We start from the raw sequence: 20,463 nt of genomic DNA, 5'->3' as shown, positions 1-20,463 counted from the left end.
AGGGTTTTCGTGGTTGGATGCCGCTGTCGATCCTGGCGACACAGGAGATACAGTGGTGGGAATGTGTGGTGGGCCAAAGCCCGTTAAAAAAAAAAAAAAAAAATTTAAAGTGGAAAAAATCGTTAAAGTCCAGTGTCCCCCCTTCTACCAGCTAAACGGCTTCTTCAGGAAATGTGAAAAAATTCACGGTAGTAGGAAATATCCTGAATTTAAAAGGAAAGCTATCACGGCAGAAGACTTAATATAAGTTATTGAGTAATTATAATAATAATAATATCTATGGACGCTTCACACCACATCAGCTTGGCCCTGTGGTAAGTACCTGAAGGACTTGTGTTATAGGTACAATTATAGTCAATCAACTAAAAAAAGTGTATTCTGAGAAATGTAAAGGCACTTTTCGTTCAAATTCCTTTGAACGTGACTGAGATGATGTTGTTAGTAGTCAGTAGTAGAATACGTTATAAATGGGGATTGTCCATTTTTTTTTAATTTTGTTAATTACAAAAACATTTCGAGGAATAAGGTCAGTGATCGTTTTTCTGTATATAAACGAAAAAAATACCCATTAGTTACTTATATTTTTGAACAAATATGTTTAACCTTTGTTTGACCTTCAATGGCGTTAAATTAGCAATAAATTCGACCAACATTACGTTTCGAACTTTTGGTAAGCTTCTCGTATCAGCTTTCACATAATGAGAACTTGTATTTGACGAACCAGCCATTATAAATAAGATTGAAAGGAAATTTAAAACATACTACAGAGGTCAATTGCGGCCGATGATGACGTCAGAGCGAAACTTTAAACATTTATTGCGAAAAAACTAGCCAACGAATTTCAAAAATTATTTAATTTATATTCTTTAAATACCCTATTTTAATGAAAAAAAAAAAAAAAGTACATGTGATTTTTTTTGGGCAATGCCCATTACCTATTAAGAATCCTTACCAGACGCCTAACTATGGGCACTGCAAGCTCAACAAACACCTGAACAAAATGGGTATTTGTAGCATAACGACTTGCAGATTCTGTGAGGAGGAGGATGAAACACCTATTCACCTTCTCCTCGACTGTCCTACTCTACTACAGAACAGGAACAGGCACCTTGGTCGCCACCAATACTCATCCACAGAGGAAATTCGTGGCACCAACATCAAACATATCGTTCAATTTATGAGCAGTATTGGGTTGGGGATGATACTCTAGTGCGAAGGAGTCACAATAGATCCTCATGGATCGCAGTGACGTCAGGGCTACAGCGACTTGCCTTCTTTAATAAAAAAAACACGTTATAAATCTTCGATCACTAATATACAAGATACACAGTCCGCGGCAAAAAACGACCTCACTAAAAGAGCACCAAACGCAACATTCTGGTGGACTTTCGATTTAGTAGTGCTCGAACGCTCCGCTGGGAAACATGTCCCAGTGCTCGTTCAACAATTGTAAAAATCAAATGTTTAAAACACAAAAACAGGATAGAATTTCATATTTCCGGTAAGTATTAATTTTATCCTAATGTATTTCATACAAATTGTATCGTAAATATTGGTATTTTGTTAAGAAATCAACAAAAAACAGTTTTAAAATTAAGTCGTAAATAAATCAACACGAGGTATAAACCATCTCAATTGCGAATACTCATACTAAAGGTACTTATCGTAGTTTATCATGCCCACTTGAAATGTTCGGGTAACACACTGTGTTTCTGTTCCATTTGGTGGTGTCGCTATTAATTATTATTTATTTTATTGAGGAATATTTTTTTTCTAGGTTTCCTCGAGATCCAGTTAGATGTGGAGATTGGATATCAGTTATAGCACGGCAAATATGCGAAGAATTTTTCAAGCCGACTTTAGCGAGCGTTGTATGTTCTAAGCATTTATATTCAATGTATACACGTATATTTTGGTTAATTATAACATTAAACATATTAGAACAACATATATCAATATTACAAGTAAAAAATAATTACTCCACACTTTATACATTAAACTTCGGTAAAAAATGGACTATTAAAATTATTACAATCAACAAAAAAATGTTGAGCAGTTCGACTCCACTCATACTTCACTTCACCCTGTTCCAGCGGCGAAGTGTGGCCGTAAAATTGAAGTTCTTTTTGGGCACTGTAATAATTTAAACTTTAAATATATACGCGGATGGTTTTATATAGGAATTTAGTTTGAAGCGTGCGTCGTTCGTAAAAATTTATTGCTTTGTAAACACGCATACGTACATTGTTTTATAAAAAGATCTTTAATAACTATGATTAAGGTTGATTTTAGATAAATGTATACTTTTTTAAACTCTATTACTCGGTGACAGATTTTCGAGAGGTTTTCTATGGGACTGTGTATCTTGTATATTAGTAATCGAAGTTATAAATACACGTAATGCACCACACAAAAATTATCAAAAACTAGCGGTACGAGGGCTGCTATTTATGTATCCGGAATTAAAAAAAGAAACAAACATATATCATTTAATATGGTTTTATTGCTTTTCAAAATATTCGCCGCGATGATCGACACACTTTTGCATACGCTGGAACCAATTTTCATAGCACTTTTTCCATTCTGATTGAGGTATCTCCAAAACGTGCATTTTGAACGCATCAACAGCCTCTTCGCGGCTCGAAAAACGTTGACCACGTAATTTGTTCTTCGCGTATGGAAATAAAAAGAAATCGTTAGGTGCCAAATCAGGGCTGTACGGCGGATGACCAGTCAATTCGATCTTTTGACCCTCCAAAAACTGAGTTGTTTCAGCTGAGGTGTGACAGCTAGCATTGTCGTGATGTAATATGATTCTGCGTTGTCGGTTGTCCTTTCTTATTTCTTCAAAGACTTCTGGTAAACAAATGGTCGTATACCATTCAGAATTAACCGTTTTACGATTCTCTAATGGCACTGTAGCCACATGTCCATTAATTCCAAAAAAACAGGCGACCATTTGCTTCAAAGTACTTTTTGCACGAGTAACTTTTGTTGGTTTCGGCTCATCTTGGAACACCCACACCGTTGACTGTTGTTTAGTTTCGGGGTCATATGCATAGATCCAAGATTCATCACCTGTGTAGATATTATAAACGGCTTTTGACGTACCACGGTTGTATTTTTTTATCATTTTTTTGCACCAATCGACACGAGCCCGTTTTTGATCGATTGTCAAGTTGTGCGGAATCCAACGCGAACATATTTTTTTTACAGCCAAATGTTCGTGTAATATCTTATGTATGCTCGTCATACTTATGCCTAAGGACGCCTCTATCTCGCGATATGTAACATGACGATCACGCATTATTAGTTCCCGCACAGCATCTATATTTTGTGGGACAACAGCTGTTTTTGGGCGACCTTCTTTATTTTCATCCGTGAGCATAGACCGCCCACGATTAAACTCACTGTACCAGTGATAAACAGTGGTTTTTGATGGTGCTTCATCTCCAAAAGTTGCGGTGAGTTGAATAAAGCACTGTTGTTGATTTAGCCCACGCCGAAAATCGTAGTAAATCATTGCACGAAAATGTTCACGCGTTAAATCCATGGCAAATGAAGACACGCAATTTTCAAAATGACGCCACAATGGAAAAATAATTGACAGTCACATGAAACAAAATGTATTCTTCAACCAAAGAGTTCTATTTTCAAATGTTGTAATTACTTTTTAAATATTGTTCTTGTAAGTGGCCAGTTCCGGATACATAAATAGCAGCCCTCGTACTACGGAACCCTATATTGCGCGTGGCCCGATACGAACTTGGCCGATTTGTTTTAAGTATAAAGTAATATAAACTATCATTTTTCATTATATTTCCTGCAGGCCTAGACAAGTGGCAAGCGATAATCGTAAACGCTAACAAAATGTATGCGATTTGACATCTAATCCATACTTCCATACTAATATATATTATAAATGTGTCTGTCTGTCTGTTACCTCTTCACGCTCGAACCGCTGAACCGATTTTGCTGAAATTTGGCATGGAGATACTTTGAGTCCCGAGAAAGGACATAGGATACTTTTTATCCCGGAAAAATGTACGGTTCTCCCGCGATAATCGAATTTTGGCGCAACGGAGTTGCGGGCGACATCTAGTTAAGACATGACAGTGGTCGACTTCTTCGTGGCGATATGATCCGTGGTAGGATTAACAATTCTTTAACACGTTCAGACCGGGGTGTACCACCGATGGAGCACGGAGTACTCGCTGACAGGGCGGGGTGTACCACCGGTGGCCACTTCAGACCTGACTTTTAATGTTCTAATAAATTCGTGCCGCCTTGAAAGAGAGTATTGTAATTACCGTTCCCGCCCTGTAAAATCGACAAAGTTTCATAGTGTAGCTCAGGAGATGGATATTATTTCGGAAAGTTAAAAAAAAACAGGATTGAAAAATTGTACCTACTTATTAGAAACAAAATATGACAAAATGACGATAAATGGTGCGAAATGCAAATTATTTCTGCTGGATCACAATATTAAGAAAATGTTTACTAACAGGAAAACTGAATCAAACAAGAAAAAAATTATAAAGACATTGATGGTACAAGACGAAAATTATTTTTGATGAGTCACATGCAGAGCAAAAAGTATTCACGCGTTTTGATTTTTTTCTAGCCATAACCGCAGATTCTGTTGTTGTAATACGGTCGTAACAAGGCCTGCATCTCTTTCGGGTATTTCTAAGCATTCCTTCGGTTTTCTCTAACTTATGTTTTGGCTTCCGTTGAACAATCGGCTCACCTTCTGCAGCGTCATTGGGTTGATTATCAGTGCTAGACTTGCTAATCATCTCTTTTATAATTTGTTCCCAGAATTCTGAAATACTTAGTTTCTTTCCTTCTCCAAATTTCTGGTGAATAACCCAAGCATTTACTAAAATTGTGCCACAAACAATCTCGGTGATAAGTTTGCGGTACCACTTTAGGGTTTTTCTAAGGCTGGTATAGTACGAAGCCATCTGATCTGATACATCCACGCGTGATGAGTGATGAGACAAAATAATTGACCTATTATAGGATTGTTAGATCGTTAGAAAGAGAGAAAACGGATAATTCGTGCATAATCGTTGGCCGTGTCCACCGGTGGCGCACCCCGCCCGGCAGCTTTTTCGGTTTATGGCCATATGAAGATTTGCCCCGTTTGGATAGTATATACCAGTTCATGAGGTCCCGGTCTGAACGTGTTAATCATCATCATCATAATAGAATAGAATAGAATAGAAATCATTTATTTGCTGAAATAAGGTACAATATGATGTTAAAGTAATATGATTAAGCTCTCTTATTTTGCCTTTGGGTGGCGTGCAAATTTTATACATTCTAATTTATAATTTATTTACTTATACTAATACTACTTATAATTATTTGTCCTTTTATCTTATTATATTTTCAAGTATACTATTTCTAATACTTAAATAATTATTATAAAGAACTTAATACAATAATATTATGTCAATTTGTGCTTTTTTTACATAAACAATTTAAATTTTAGATAATGAACAATATTTATGTCATGAATTATCATCTTATTTTATTTCGATATGATTATTATTATTATATTCTAATATAGATATTAATATGTCAATAAATTAATTAGCATTTATGGTTTCAAAGTCAATGTCAATAGTTATTAATAATAATAGTAATCATAATAGTCATCATTACATAAATTTCATTTATTTATTTAATTTATTTATTAATAAGTCATTACAAAATACATATTTTATAACTTTATAATAATTCCATTAGATACTACGATTCATTTCTTTATCATTAAAGTATTCATTGATTGTGTAATAGCATTTTTTTATAAGTAATTTAAATGTCAATTTATTAAATAGTATACAATTTTTATCTTTAAATTCATCAGGTAATTTATTATATAATTTTATTGCCATACAGTATGCACTATTAGAGAATATATTCTTTTTCTGAGTAGGGACCAGTAGTTTCTCCTTCCTTATTTGTCTTTGGCTCGATAAATTGTTCTCAAATAGATGGTAATGTTTCTTTACAAATTTTAACATTTCGAATATATAAAGGCATGGTAGCGGTAGGATACCATACTTTTGAAAAAGTGGCTTGCAGCTGTCTAATCTCCAAGCACCACTCATTGCTCGTATACAAGCTTTTTGTTTAATAAAGATTTGGTTGGCAGTTACAGAATTGCCCCACATAATTATGCCGTATCTCAATATAGATTCGACGCATCCGTAATATTAATACGCGAACGAAAAACTTTGTAACCCTTTTTACGAAAAATGGGGAAACGTACGTGCATGAAACTTTGCACAGTTATAGTTTATATGGTGAAGGAGTGCATCGAACTAATATTATTTTGAAATTATGCTTTTATCATACATTTTTTTACCAAATAAAACGTTACACACACTACAACACACACACACACGAGAAATGACAGATTTTTGAGTGACAAGCCTATACATACGAATTATACTCTTTTATTTATGGTTGAAGTCTGTTGACAACAAGGTGACAAATTGAAAATAGATTATATTTTTTTATTGAATCTAAGATACTATTAGACAATGCTTACACGGCCAGTCTGAGATCAGCTGCGTCCCAAAGACAAGTCAACAAGTCAAAGTCAATATTTTTTACAAAATTTAGGTAGTAGTCCTAATGTCGTTGAAACTAAGGTCGAATCTCGACCATTGGGCGATATCTAGTATTTATTAACCGACATCTAAAAAGGAGGAGATTTCTCAATTCGACCATATATTATGTTTCACAAAATAACAACATTTTACATTGATGTATAGAAACTATGTATCACCAGCTACTTCGGGTGCACCACAAACCGCAGTTTATCAGGCCATTGAAGTTTGCACAAACATGTACGATTTCCTTATTTTCTAAGGAAAATACATCAAAATCATTTAACACAAGCTGTTGTGCCCTGAACTTTGCTAAGCGGGGAGTGGAGCACCACGGTCCATGGGGTGTTAGCAGAAAAAAGGTGGTCAATGGTGCACAGAGTGCGAGTGAGCTGGAACAGGGTTCTGACTTCTGAAGCTGATAGGGTAGAGATTTGAGATGAGCTGCTATTATACGGGTGTAACAAAACTAAGCGATAATACTTCAGGGTGTGTAACTGTGTACTGTGTATATTATGTGTGATGTGTCCCTACACCCTTGTGTGGAGTTCACTGTAAAAGTAGCAGCGCTGAAAGAGAAAATTATTTTGGTGATTTGTGGGCAAATTCCTGAGGCTGGGGCGTATACGAAAGTTAAAAAAAGTTACTCTTTCAGAGCTGCTACTTTCACAATAAACTTTATACACGAGGCACGTACACTCCCTAAACTCTAAAGTATTATCACTATTTTCGTTACACCCTGTATTCTTCACGGTAAGTGGAGGAATCTCGTCTTGCAGTACCGGGCATTTTTGACAATTGCCAGATACCCTTTAACTTTCTTAGGACCTGTTTCACCACTTCCTGATAAAGTGCCGAATAGGCTGTCCACAACTTTTATGACAGAATCTCCATACTCTATCTGTCAAGTTAAGTGGTGGATAGCCTATCCGGCACTTATCAGGAAGTGGTGAAACAGGCCCTTAAAGACTTTAAACTCAGAGGGTGTCTAGCAGTGGAAAGCAACTGACAAAAATGTCCAGCACTGGAAGACGAGATTCCTCCACATACTGCGAACAATATAAGCTATGAAATTGAGCTTCCTGGAAGGTCAAGTAGACCTTCAGAACTGGAATCTGGGTACCTCATAAAGTAACCCGACCAAAATTCCATAGTTGCTGGTCGTTCTTACTCTCTGAGGTCACATACAGGTAAACTTTTAGTTTTCCGAAACTGAGGAATGTGTGGCTCTTGGTCCATACGAAAAAACAGAAAAATTCTTAAAGCGGCCGGTACGCTTGGAAGCAGTCTCTTCAAGGCAACCAATAGTTTCATAAGCTTGTACAACCATATAGACCTGTATTTGGTATAACTGATTACAATTACATAATATTTGAATATGTTTTATTTCAATAATATACAGTTTATTACAATCAAATAAAAACAAATTACTCACAAAGGAGCCTCTTCACAATGGTCTATGCTGGCCCACTACAAGCCATCGCCATTGGGTAGACGGGGTAGTAGTGTATGATGGCGGACGATGGCCAGTGTATTGCCAATTTGCCAGACAGTAAAGAGACATTGTGTTTTACACCAAGTGATCGTGGTCTACAGTTAAAATTCGCCTGCAGTAGGCCATTGTGGGCCATTGTGTACTGGAGGCTTAATTTATTAAACTTAAACATCGAAGCTATAATCCTTGATGCCCTCGGCTTCCATCTGCTCCTTGACCCAGGGGTGCATGCGGGGGATGTTCACGTACACCCCGGGGATGTCCTGCTCCCCGCACCCCATGCCGTAAGCCACCAGGCCGTATATGGCGTACCTGTGGCCCTCGCCGCATCCCTGAAAACAATCAAATTCTTTATTCAAACACAATTTAAACAAGCGAACAGAAACAAGAAGGAAATAAACGTGTGATACACTTTATAATAATTATGTCTTCTGATGCCGTGCTAAGTATGTGTAACGTCACAAATACGTTAATAGCAGTCAGACAAAGGGTGAAAATTAAACAAAAAACAATTTCAAATTCAAAAGTGAAGTCAGAAATCAAAATGGGCTATGGTATGAAGCTTCGCAATTGAAGTCGACGCCGCCGGTCACCGTCCACCGACCCATTGTCAAGTCCTTTATGATTTCGCTGACATAGGATTATTATCAAATACAAATTGCCTAAATATGCAATGGATACCCCAGATTGCCAGTGACATTTTAAAGCAACTCCTTGACTCTTGATTTAGCCTAAAGGGGGGGACAGACGTGCGAGTAAGTACGCGGACTTATGGCTCGACGATCTTAATCGCCTGTGTGTCAGCAAAGAACCGCAAGCCGCAAGCCGCAAGCCGCGAGCCGCGAGCCGCGAGCCGCGAGCCTGGGGGTATGATAATCCAGTATGAGCGATTCTCGTGTGTCACCGACGCGAGCCGAGTAAGTTCGCGAATTTAAAACCCGCGTACTTTAAGTTCGTACGTCTGTCACGCACTTAACAAAAACGGTCCAGTAGCTTTAAAGAAATAAACTTGGACGTATATGCTTGAACTAGATAAATGATTGGTCTCGCACGCGCGAGACCAATCATTCATCTAAGGGTAAGTATATGTTAAAAATTGATTTTTTTGCCTACCTTTACGGGACAAACTAGAGGCGATCCGCCGTCACCGACGCACGTGTCCAAGTCCCCCTTGCTGGCGGCGCACGTCAGGGAGTCATGGAGGGTGAAGTCCTCGTTCTCCAGTTCCCTCTGGTATGTCTTCTCGCACTCGCCATCCTCGACCAACTTCAGAGTAACCTGGAAATGTTGGAAGTTAAAGTAAAGTATGAAATTTCAGCTACGGAGTCTACCAAGTCTGGTAATGTAATATGGTATGAAATAAATGAATTATGAATTTTAAAAAAAACAATATCTTTAGGGAATTCTGCAAAGAGCGAGCTACATTTAAGGGTTATACTTGGAGCAAAGTCTTAAGACAGACTATCGTAATATTATTTGTTTGTGTGTGCATCCTCATGGGTTTCGTAATTAAATAAATATCGTAGTCTCGAGAGAGACTGTCACAAATGAGTTTAGGTCGAACTCTTTTGCGATAGTCTCAAGACAGACAACTTAAATGTAACAATAGATGCTCTAACCTTCTTCAGAATAGTGAAGTATTCTTGGTCTCGTTGGGTGTCCCCGCCCCAGCCCATGCTGTAGCACTCAGTGCCCGGGGCCGGCATGTCGGTGCCGAGGCACGCGACGCCTACGTGGGGCGCCAGGGTGAAGGGCTCGCTGAGGAACAACAGCGCTACGTCGTTGTATGAATCCGCTAAAACAGGAATGAAAGCTTCCGTTATACGTAGCTATCAGCCGAATTCAGAGACTGAGGGCCTGTTTCACCGCTTCCTAATAAAGTGTCGGACAGTTTCTCCATACTTTATCTGTCAAGTTAAGTGGTATATAGCCTATCCGGCACTTATCAGGAACTGATGAAACAGGCCCTTACACTACAGAGTTATTTTAATAAATCACTTCCACACTGGTTTCGGTGACGGTGGCCGGTATCTTTGAAAACAGGCCAGTTACACAGGACTCCAGGAGTAATTTTATAGTACCTAAATGTGTGCGCAGTACACAAGAGCACTCTCTATTCGTTTACTCTCATAACTCAGTGGGACGGAAGCCCGACACGACTGGCGAGAGATCATGTGCAGGATCGACATTTTACATGCTCGTCCGACGCTTGGATCATCTTGCCAGACAATCAGGTGATCAGCCTGCATTGTCCTAACCAAACTTGAAAATAACTTGTTTCCAACGCGGGAATCGAACCCATGACCTCCGAGTCAAGAGCCGCTTTATAACCACTACTTAGACGTTATAGGTACAGTAGAAATGCAGTATCAACGAAATTGGAAAGCAAGGATAAGCAATAAGCGTGATACTTAGGGTATACAATACAGATGCTGGATAATATGACGCTATCATGTGTTCTTTGCTTGGGCTTAGCTTTCTCCTTCTCTTCTGCCCTTGCCCACATTTTTCTAGTTAGTACCAATTTGTGAGTAATAAATAGTTATATATCTATCTATCTGATTGATGTATAAATTGCCGGTCCCAACTTCCAAGACAGTTTTAGCATGTCTCTCGGGCAATTCATCGCGATCATGCAATGAAAAATGTATCAAGACTTACATGTATTGTAATCTTTGTGGATAACAATTTTCTTCACAAATCTGTCTTGGTGTGGGAGGTTTTCTTTTTTGTTATCAGTGTCCCATTCGCCGGCTCTGCATTTAATCTGGAATATACAACTTGTTGCTTATATTAGGGCCTGATTAACATCGGTACGGCACCGTACGCGCCGCATTTCGTGTACTATGCGGTGTGAATTTCAGACATCTAACTTAGCCATCGAAACAAGCGAATGCTAACAAGTAACAAGCACTGTTAGAATATAATTTCGCTTGGTTGTCTTTTCAGCACCTATTTACTATTTACCTCTTCTGGTTTCCTGTTTTCGACTTTGTGTGCAGCTGTTATGACTACGGATGAGTGGATGATGCTTCCACCCCCTATGTAATCCGTGTTCACCCATTCGGTCTCGTCAGTCCTGCTAAAAGTTGAATATAATTTCTAATTATACTTTTATGTAAGTACCCTTATAATCTTATGCAAACTTAAGAATCCTATTTTACATCTTTGAAAACACAGAAGTATTAAAAGATTTTCGAGGTAATAAAATTTAATTACGATTTGTGAGTCAAATTACATTAAATAAATAATAAATAAATAAATAATTTTTTTATTAATCAATTTCGTTACATTTTTTTACAATGAGAGGGACACAATATGTATTTATGCAAGGTATACTGATAGGGAAAACATTGGCAGCCGTACTAGTATGAACTGTGTCACAGCTGCCTTTGTTTACAGCACAAGGTATCTCAGTTTGTAGTAACCACACAAAGAGTTTTACCACATTACAACGTCGCAAAGCGTCGCGTTTTTAAATGACCCCTTTCCAAAGATATAGGAAGCCAACAGCTGACAGGCAGGAAAAATTGAAACGCCCTGCAAGGTTGCAATGTTAACTCACCCTCAGGGACCTATCAGACAGAGAGCGGTCACGCGGTCAAGCGTTCAAGCGGTCTGCAGCTTTGCGTACTCTTGTGTTGTGTTTTGTTATATTATTTAGGGTTCCGTACACAAAGGGTAAAAACGGGACCCTATTACTGAGACTTCAATATCTGTCCGTCTGTCTGTCCGTCTGTCTCCAGGGTGTAACTCAAGAACCGCTATAGCTAGACTTCTGAAATTTTCACAGATTGTGTATTTCAGATTTCTGTAACCGCTAAGTATAACAACAAATACTAAAAAGAAAATAAAGTTAATATTTAAGGGGGGCTCCCATACAATAAACGTTATTTTTTTGGTCTTTTTTACTCGTAACCCGTAATGGCAACATAATATAAACACTTGAAATTTTCACAAAATCCTCAATTATAATTACTTTGATATTAAATAATAAAATTAATATAAAATAAATAATTAAGGGGGCTCCCATACAAAAAACACATTTTTTTCCCTATTTGCGCTCTAACGGTACGGAACCCTTCGTGCGCGAGTCCGACTCGCATTTGGCCGATTATAGTATAGATATACTTAAACACGGGGCGTTCTGACCGAGTCAAAATTCCTCCTGTGTGACTGACCAGTGACCGCTCAAACGCAGAACGCTTGAAGTGCTTGAACGCGCGACCGCTGTCTGATGAAGGAGTGAGCACACTGAGACGGGGCGCAGCGGATTTCCGCTTCCATACAAATTGTATGGAGGCGGATTTTTACGATGAGCCCCGGCACGCTGAGCCCCGGCACGGCCCGTCTCAGTGTGCTCACTCCTTAAGTGATAGGTCCCTCAGCATCTCTAGAAGTTGTTTTTCAGCAGTCACGTTCTTGCCAGCTTTATACACTTACTTGAGTAGAGCCACCATCCAGGGGAAGTCTCCGAAGCCGGCGAAGATGTCCTTATCCTTGCCGTTGTACTTCATGGCACAGTCGCCAGGGTCGCTGATGCCGCAAAACTTCGGCGGCTCATACTTTTCCATTACGTCCCTTCCACAGTGACCTTCGGTGCCTGAAACCAAGAAACAATAAGACCTTTGTATCCATTGTAGATATTTACGCACGCGGCGTTTTACGACTCTGGGCGACCGCCCAGGGCACCGGGAAAAAGGGGCGCTGAAGGCAAACAAAAGGGGTGCCATTTTTTTAAGCACTACCAGCACCCTGGGCGCACAAAAAATCTCGCCCAGGGCGCTGGTAGTGTTAAAACCGGCACTGTATTTACATACTTAGTATTCCCCGCTAGCACCTGTGATCTTCTGTACCCTCTCGAGTGCGAAGCATAGTTACCAATTACCATATTTACCAATAAGGTAAAGGTAATCCTGTCTGCAGTCAGGATGACTAGAGTCAATCTAATTTTGTTTACGGTGTAAGGTATTTTTATGTGAAATTAGAAGAGAATTATAGCCAGAGTATTTCTTTAGGGTGGGTTGCACCAACTAACTTTAGCTATACCTGTAACTTTAACTATAACTACAATGCAAAATGTTAAATCTTTGGTTAAAGTCAAAAATGGATGCCATATTTAACCATAACCTTGAGCTCAACAAGGCTTTAAATGAACGTGGCTGTTTAAAATACTAAAAGGTATTTCTTAAAACTTAAAGGCTGTAAAGCGTTACAAAATATATAATTTATTCATTTTCACAAGTTGCTGTTACAAGCCATTTTCCTAGACAACAAACACATTTCTATTGACAACAGTATTATTTTTAAATCTAAAGAGGTACGAGGGCTGCTATTTATGTATCCGGAATTAAAAAAAGAAACAAACATATATCATTTAATATTTTCCGATTCCGAGATTCCAATTATATATATATATATACAGGGTGTAACAAAAATAAGTGATAATACTTTAGGGTGTGTACGTGTTCCTTGTAGAGAGTTCACTGTGAAAGTAGCAGCGCTGAAAGACCAAAATTTTTTTTCACTTTTGTATGGGGAAACTCGTGACGCTCGAACCCTTGCCCATACAAAAGTGAAAAAATTTTTTTGTCTTTCAGAGCTGCTATTTTCACAGTGAACTCTCTACAAGGAACACGTACACATCCTAAAGTATTATCACTTATTTTTGTTACACCCTGTATATGTATATATATAAATATATATATATATATATTTATATATATAGCGTCCTATGGCGTCCTAGGGGGGCGGCAGCGTCCTAGGATGGTGACAGAGTTAAAGTGGCCTATACTCATAAAAAATAATAAATCTGGCCCTACTAGAGAGTAGAGATGCCTAGCTAGAGTCGAACTCTACGGTACATTGTCTACAACGTGCACTTTATGATGTTAATTATTATTGTTGTCTAATGGAAGAACACTGTACAGTGTACACATCTATTGTGTCCAATTATAATTATTAGAATCAATTGTTTTTCCGATGTTGATGTTATGATTATAATACGATTTGATTATTTACTCGTATTATTACTAGCGACGAGTTAATAATCAAAACAATATAATTATTTTACAAGGACAATTCGTTAGTACTTAGTAGTTAGGTAGTAGATACTTTATAAAGTACTTCACATAGGTACTTAGGACTCGATTATAGGTCATCGATCTCACAGGACCAGTGACGGATTAAGATTACTTGATGCCCTAAAAACTTAGTAATTATTTTCTAGAAACTTTTTTAGCTGAGGTTTTTGGTGAAGACTAAGTGGTGAGACGTGATGCCCTAAGGACAGATGTTTTTTGTCCTTCTTCTGGTGACGTGATGCCCTAGGCAATTGCTTAATTTGATTAAGGGTTAATCCGTCACTGCACAGGACACTTCAGAAAAGTTTCTTTATTACCTAGATTTCTGAATTCTGATATTCTTAAATCTTATGTTAACAAGAACCGAGTCCTGTTTAAATTATAATATTATTGTAATGGTTAGCACGCACTTAATGTTTTGTATTTCTCGACATTTACATGTGACTTAGAATAGTACTTAATCCTATCCTACTAATATTATAAAGGCGAAAGTTTGTTTGGATGTATAGATGTATGGATGTGTGGATGTATGGATGTTTGTTATTCTTTCACGCAAAAACTACTGAACGGATTTTAATGAAACTTTACAATAATATAGCTTATACATCAGAATAACACATAGGCTACAATTTTAACCGACCGTTTTCTTAGGTTCAACGATTACTCCGCCGTTTGTTAACCGATTTTCAAAATTTTTCTTTTGGTATATAGGGTATCATCCCAATTTGGTATTATATTCACAAAAGTGGTGATCTGATGAGGGATCCATAAGTAATCGAGGGACCTCCTCAAAATTTATAGGGAAACATGTGGTGACTTCGGTTTCGTGAGAAGTATTCTAAGTATATGCTACCAACAAGTAAGATTTTGCACCGAGGTATACCTGGTATACCGTGGTTCGGAAGGTGCTGAGAGAACTCCTGATTCTTTATAGATACAAGTTTGGGAGTTTCGGCAATGTTTTAAGAACGGAAAGCTTAAGCTACTATGCAAATTACATTTATCATCATCATCACTACCATATTATACCATGCATCGTCCCATGATTATGAGCCTGTTATTGGTACTTTTCATAGTCTTTTAGATCGAGATTCGAGACTCGAGTTTGTCAAGCGATAATTAAAAAAATCTATACTTATAATATTATAAACCTGAAGAGTATGTTTGCTTGAACGCGCATATCTCAGGAGCTACAGATCCGATTTAAAAACTTATTTCTAATTTCAGTGTTACATAGCTCATTTATCGAGTAAGGCTATATTATTATCACGCTACGACTAATACGACCGAAGAAACTCAGGAAAATGTGGGAAAAACGGGGGAAATATTAGAAAGGGTTTACCTCACGAACTACTGGAGCAATTTTTATGGCAATATTTGGCACTTATATAGAGTAGACCACGTGAAGAGAGTATAGCTATTTTTCATGGGAAAATGTACGGTTTCTGTAAAATTCCCAATTTACGCGGGCGAAGCCGCGCGGGACATCTAGTACTTTAATATAGGCAGAGTAGACAGAATAATTATAGGTAAGTGCTTTATCAATTGTTATTTTACATATTGATTATTAAAACTTCATAAACTCATGTATACTTTAATAATCAACGAATATAGCATGTCGAAATTCTCAGCGTAGGTACTTATTTGTTTTCGTAACTTAAGGCTAGGTTATTCCAAATTCACGTTTCTAGAATGAGTAATTTTTAAAGAAAGCGTCATTAAAAAAACTGAAAAATATATACATGTATAGATACATCTTTTAACTAGTGACTTTTACGGTTAGAAACACAATACAGATAATTTTACTCGATAAAAAAAAAATCCGAAACAACCTCGATTTTAAAAACATTTTCAGTTTTATAGGACTTACAGGGACTCAATCAAAAAATAATTTGGATAGTTCGATTACTATTAAAATTTTACAGGGAAATGTACGGATACATGTTTAGTTATACTATTTTTTATCTAAGTAAAAAGGTTTTTTCTCCTATTTCGCCCTATCATGGACGCGGCGATCGTCGTAACCGCCACTGTACAAGGCGCGCTGATATGAATGTTATTTTAATGTCTTTTACGTCGATATTCGCACTGACAGACATCGGCCTGCTAATTTAGGAATAACCTCCCCTTAATACGATAACTTAACAAACAAGAATTCAAAGTGCATTGTAATGATACTAATTTAAAGTGACCGTGCGCGTGAGTGTTAACTATGTTAACAAGTTTGTTTATATTTTAGTCGGACTGCTCCCAGCCAGTGTATGTCATTGGTGTTTGCATGTTTTATTTTACTGTGGGTTGATGCCCGCTACAAGTCGTACGTGCAATTTTTTTGTCTGTGGTTGTTGTGGTTATTTTTACCAGTGAAGTAAACAGGTATAATTTTTATAATTATTCTAGATTCATCCATGCAATATGTATGTAGGTTTTTCTGTGCTTACTTGATATCTTGAATGTAGGTATAACTTTAGGGTTACGACTTAATATGTGTTTTATTTACTAACTTATTTACTTTCTATGGCGTTAGTGTTATTTTCAAACACAGTTAATAACTATTAAACTTAAATGAATTATTATTTATGACAACAACTTTAACTTGTTAAGTATTTCTGATGATTAAAATTTAATCTGTTTACAATTCTCTCGATGTAGCGGTAAAATCGATAAAAAGTGAAAGTGAAATATATTTTCATAAATTATGTAGTTGGTTAGTTATCCTATTGAGAATTTGCTCGATAAACATTGCGAACGTGATTTGTTTAGAAAACACTTCCATTTTAAGTGCTAAGCCAGGGCTTATTATCATAATATTACTTATATTAAACCCTGTTAATTTAGCAATCATTAAGTATAATATCGACGATTAAAGACTGGAGTAAAAAGCAGTAACTAAGTAGGTACCAATATTTTAATTTTTAGCTTGTACAGTTACCAATTTCTCATTTATTATGTGCTTGACTATATTGACACGTAAGTGCAATGCACAAGCGTTACCGTAAAAAAACTTATTTACAACCAGACCCATTATTACTTAAGGAAAAATGATATTATTAACATATTATTTTGTGCCAACTTCTCATTAGTAAATACGCAGTAAAGATGTCTCTACAGACTACACTAATCACTTCTAAACCTTTAAGATAAAACCCGAACAAATGTTTTTAGGGTTCCGTTCATAAAGGGTAATAAGTTAATAACGTAATAGACATTGTGTCATTGGATATGTTATCCTTGTTGAGTCTGTCCTTATAGTCTGTCTTCAGGTTCTGTCTCAAGAACCGCTATAGCTAGACTGCTGAATTTTTAACAGATTATGTATAGCAGCTGTTGCTGGCTGCTATAACAACAAAATATACTAAAAACAAAATAAATGAAATATTTAAGGGGGGCTCCATACAAGAAACTTGATTTTTTTGCTATTATATGCTCTGTAATGAAACGTTTGATGAAATGTTTTCAAAATACTCAGTTATATATTTACATTTTAATAATTATTAATAATAATATTATAATTTTAAAAAATTAAGGGGGCTTCCATACATACAATACAATTTTTGGCCTACTTTTGCTTTAATATTTAACTGTACGGCAGTACGGACTACGGAACCATTCGTGTGCGAGTCCGACTCGCATTTGGCCAATTTTTACTATATGGACATTGGACATATCGAGTATAGTATATCGAGGTATGAAAATATCGATGAAAATGAATTCGCATTGCGCGTGGCCAGCGCTCATCCCGGGGGTCCTGGGTTCGAGTCCCGCAGGCGGAACAAAAAGTTTCCAATGTTCGTGGGTCTTGGATGTGTATTAAAATAAAATTTCAAAAATCTTAAACATATTTTATGTATAATATTATAAAAAATCCAGAAATATATCGATGCAATGAACATTTTAGTTCTAATACGATTCAACAGATGGCGTTTTATTTTTTACTTCATTGTAACATAGAACTAATCATACTTATTAGTTAGTATGTTTTTGTTTATAGTTTTTAATACGTTAAATAATAAATAAATAAATAAATCTTTATTTCTCAATAAAATCACATACAATATTATTATGAGGCATCCCCATTAAGTAAATAATTACTTGTGTTGGGGATGTCTCGCTCATTCCCTCAGTTACTTAACAAAATTGAGAAACAATAACATAAGAACTTACATAATATATACTATGTACTAATTTTAATAACAAAAATATAATGACCAGATTCATCATGCATAAAATCCGTTTTGTAAAATATACATTACATATTATGTTTTTGTTTATATTAATTTATACTAAGCTCTCTTCCTGTATGTGTGTACAGTGTATGTGCGTGTTTATGTGTATGTGTACGTGTGTGTGTATGTATGAATGTTTGTTCCTTTATAGTCAAACTACTCTTTTAAGCAAATTCTCTAGGTCATCATATGTGATAGTTTTTATCCACTCATTTAACGACACTTTACACTCATGCAGAGTATGCGGAAAGATATTTAGCTTACGATTTATTAAATTATAAAGGTAAGATGATTGAGCAAGATATTGACGTCTAGCGAATTCGGTACGTACTGGACAAACAGGAATAACATTAGCACTCCGTCTTCTATTACTAGTGGTAGTCGTGGGTCGGTCTTTATGCAGGCTTAGAATTACATTAAATACGTATAATTTTCTAACCGTGAGGAGGTCGCTAAGAGAGTAGAGGGTGTGAGTACTAAATCTATAGAGCTTGAAATACATGACCTTAATTAGTGATCTTTGAGCTTTTTCAAGGTCAAGGAATCTAGTCTTTGTCGCACCACCCCATATTGGTATGCAGTATGTAATAACCGATTGCACCAGAGAAACATAAATTTTATTTAGAAGTTTACTAGACATAACAGTTCTTAGATTTCTAAATATCCAAATAAACTTTCTAATTCTTGAAATTGTAGTGTCTATATGCTCGTGCCATGACAGTCTTTGATCTATAATAACACCGAGATATCTGGTAGATGTTACTTTTTTGATCTGATTACAATTACAGTTTATATTATCATAGATACCACAAGAATGGATTCGAAGTCTGAAGTCAGAAGTGGGTTGGGATCTAGAGCTCGGGGTGAAGCAAATAAAATTACTTTTGTCAGTATTTAGCGTAAGTAAGCTCTCCTTCAACCATTTAGCAATTCGGGCGAGTCCCTCCTCAGCTATCTTTTTTACTGATTCCCATGAAGTTCCAAAGAAAACTATAGCCGTGTCGTCTGCGTAACAAAAGATTTTTCCGTTTCGGATGTAAATCCTACACATACTGTCAATATAAATCAAAAACAGAGTCGGCCCGATAACGCTTCCTTGAGGAACGCCAAACGTTACATCCTCTTCAGAACCGACAATGTTATCAATCTTGACAGCCTGTTTTCGTTCGCTGAGGTAGCTTATTAAAAGAGATAGTGGTAAACCTCGTAGACCAATAAATTCAAGTCTTTTTATAAGAGTTGGGATGGACACTGTATCAAAGGCTTTTTTTAAGTCCAAAAATACAGTCAAACATTTATATCCCTTATCCACTTTCTCAATAATAAGAGATGACAGTGCTTTGATCGCATCTTGAGTTGAAAGTCCTTTCCTAAAGCCGAATTGGAAATCGGAGAGAATGTTATTTCTATCTAGAAAGCTTATTAGTCGGTTATTCAAAAGTTTCTCTAGGATTTTGGAGAAAGCTGGTAACACTGAAATAGGCCTATAGTTTGCAACATCGTGTGTGTCACCATTTTTGTAAACATATATTTTGTAAACATAACGTTAGAATATTATGTTTAATAATATTATCACTTGGTATAATAATAATCAATCTATCTTATCTTATAGAACTCCTACTGCATTTCTAATCCATACTATCCATATTATAAATGCGAAAGTATCTCTGTCTGTCTGTCTGTCTGTCTGTCTGTCTGTCTGTCTGTCTTGCTTTCACGCCAAAACTACTGAACCGATTGCAATGAAATTTTGTACACAGTTATTCTAGAGTCTGAGAAAGGACATAGGCTACATTTTGATGTGGGAAAATATCTTATTTCCATGAAAATATCGATGAAAATGAATTCGCATTGCGCGTGGCCAGCGCTCATCCCGGGGGTCCTGGGTTCGAGTCCCGCAGGCGGAACAAAAAGTTTTCAATGTTCCTGGGTCTTGGATGTGTATTAAAATAAAATTTCAAAAATCTTAAACATATTTTATGTATAATATTATAAAAAATCCAGAAATATATCGATGCAATGAACATTTTAGT

The 20,463-nt window shown here is 36.7% G+C and overlaps 1 protein-coding gene across 1 annotated transcript; it reads right to left on the bottom strand.

The window, feature by feature from the left end:
• Window positions 1–8,285: 8,285 nt before the first annotated feature.
• Window positions 8,286–12,719, bottom strand: LOC121740571 (phenoloxidase-activating factor 2-like). Its single transcript, XM_042133307.1, has 6 exons — window positions 12,565–12,719; window positions 11,089–11,203; window positions 10,783–10,888; window positions 9,741–9,916; window positions 9,235–9,399; window positions 8,286–8,453 (listed from the first exon to the last, which is right to left on the bottom strand). The coding sequence occupies exons 1-6, from the start codon at window positions 12,693–12,695 to the stop codon at window positions 8,286–8,288; spliced, it is 861 nt and encodes a 286-aa protein (XP_041989241.1). The 5' UTR covers window positions 12,696–12,719.
• Window positions 12,720–20,463: the final 7,744 nt, after the last annotated feature.

The sequence above is a fragment of the Aricia agestis genome, chromosome 3, assembly GCF_905147365.1.
Source record: "Aricia agestis chromosome 3, ilAriAges1.1, whole genome shotgun sequence".
Taxonomy (NCBI): domain Eukaryota; kingdom Metazoa; phylum Arthropoda; class Insecta; order Lepidoptera; family Lycaenidae; genus Aricia; species Aricia agestis.
Note: the sequence above shows the minus strand (reverse complement) of the source record. Positions and strands in the feature narration are given on the sequence as shown.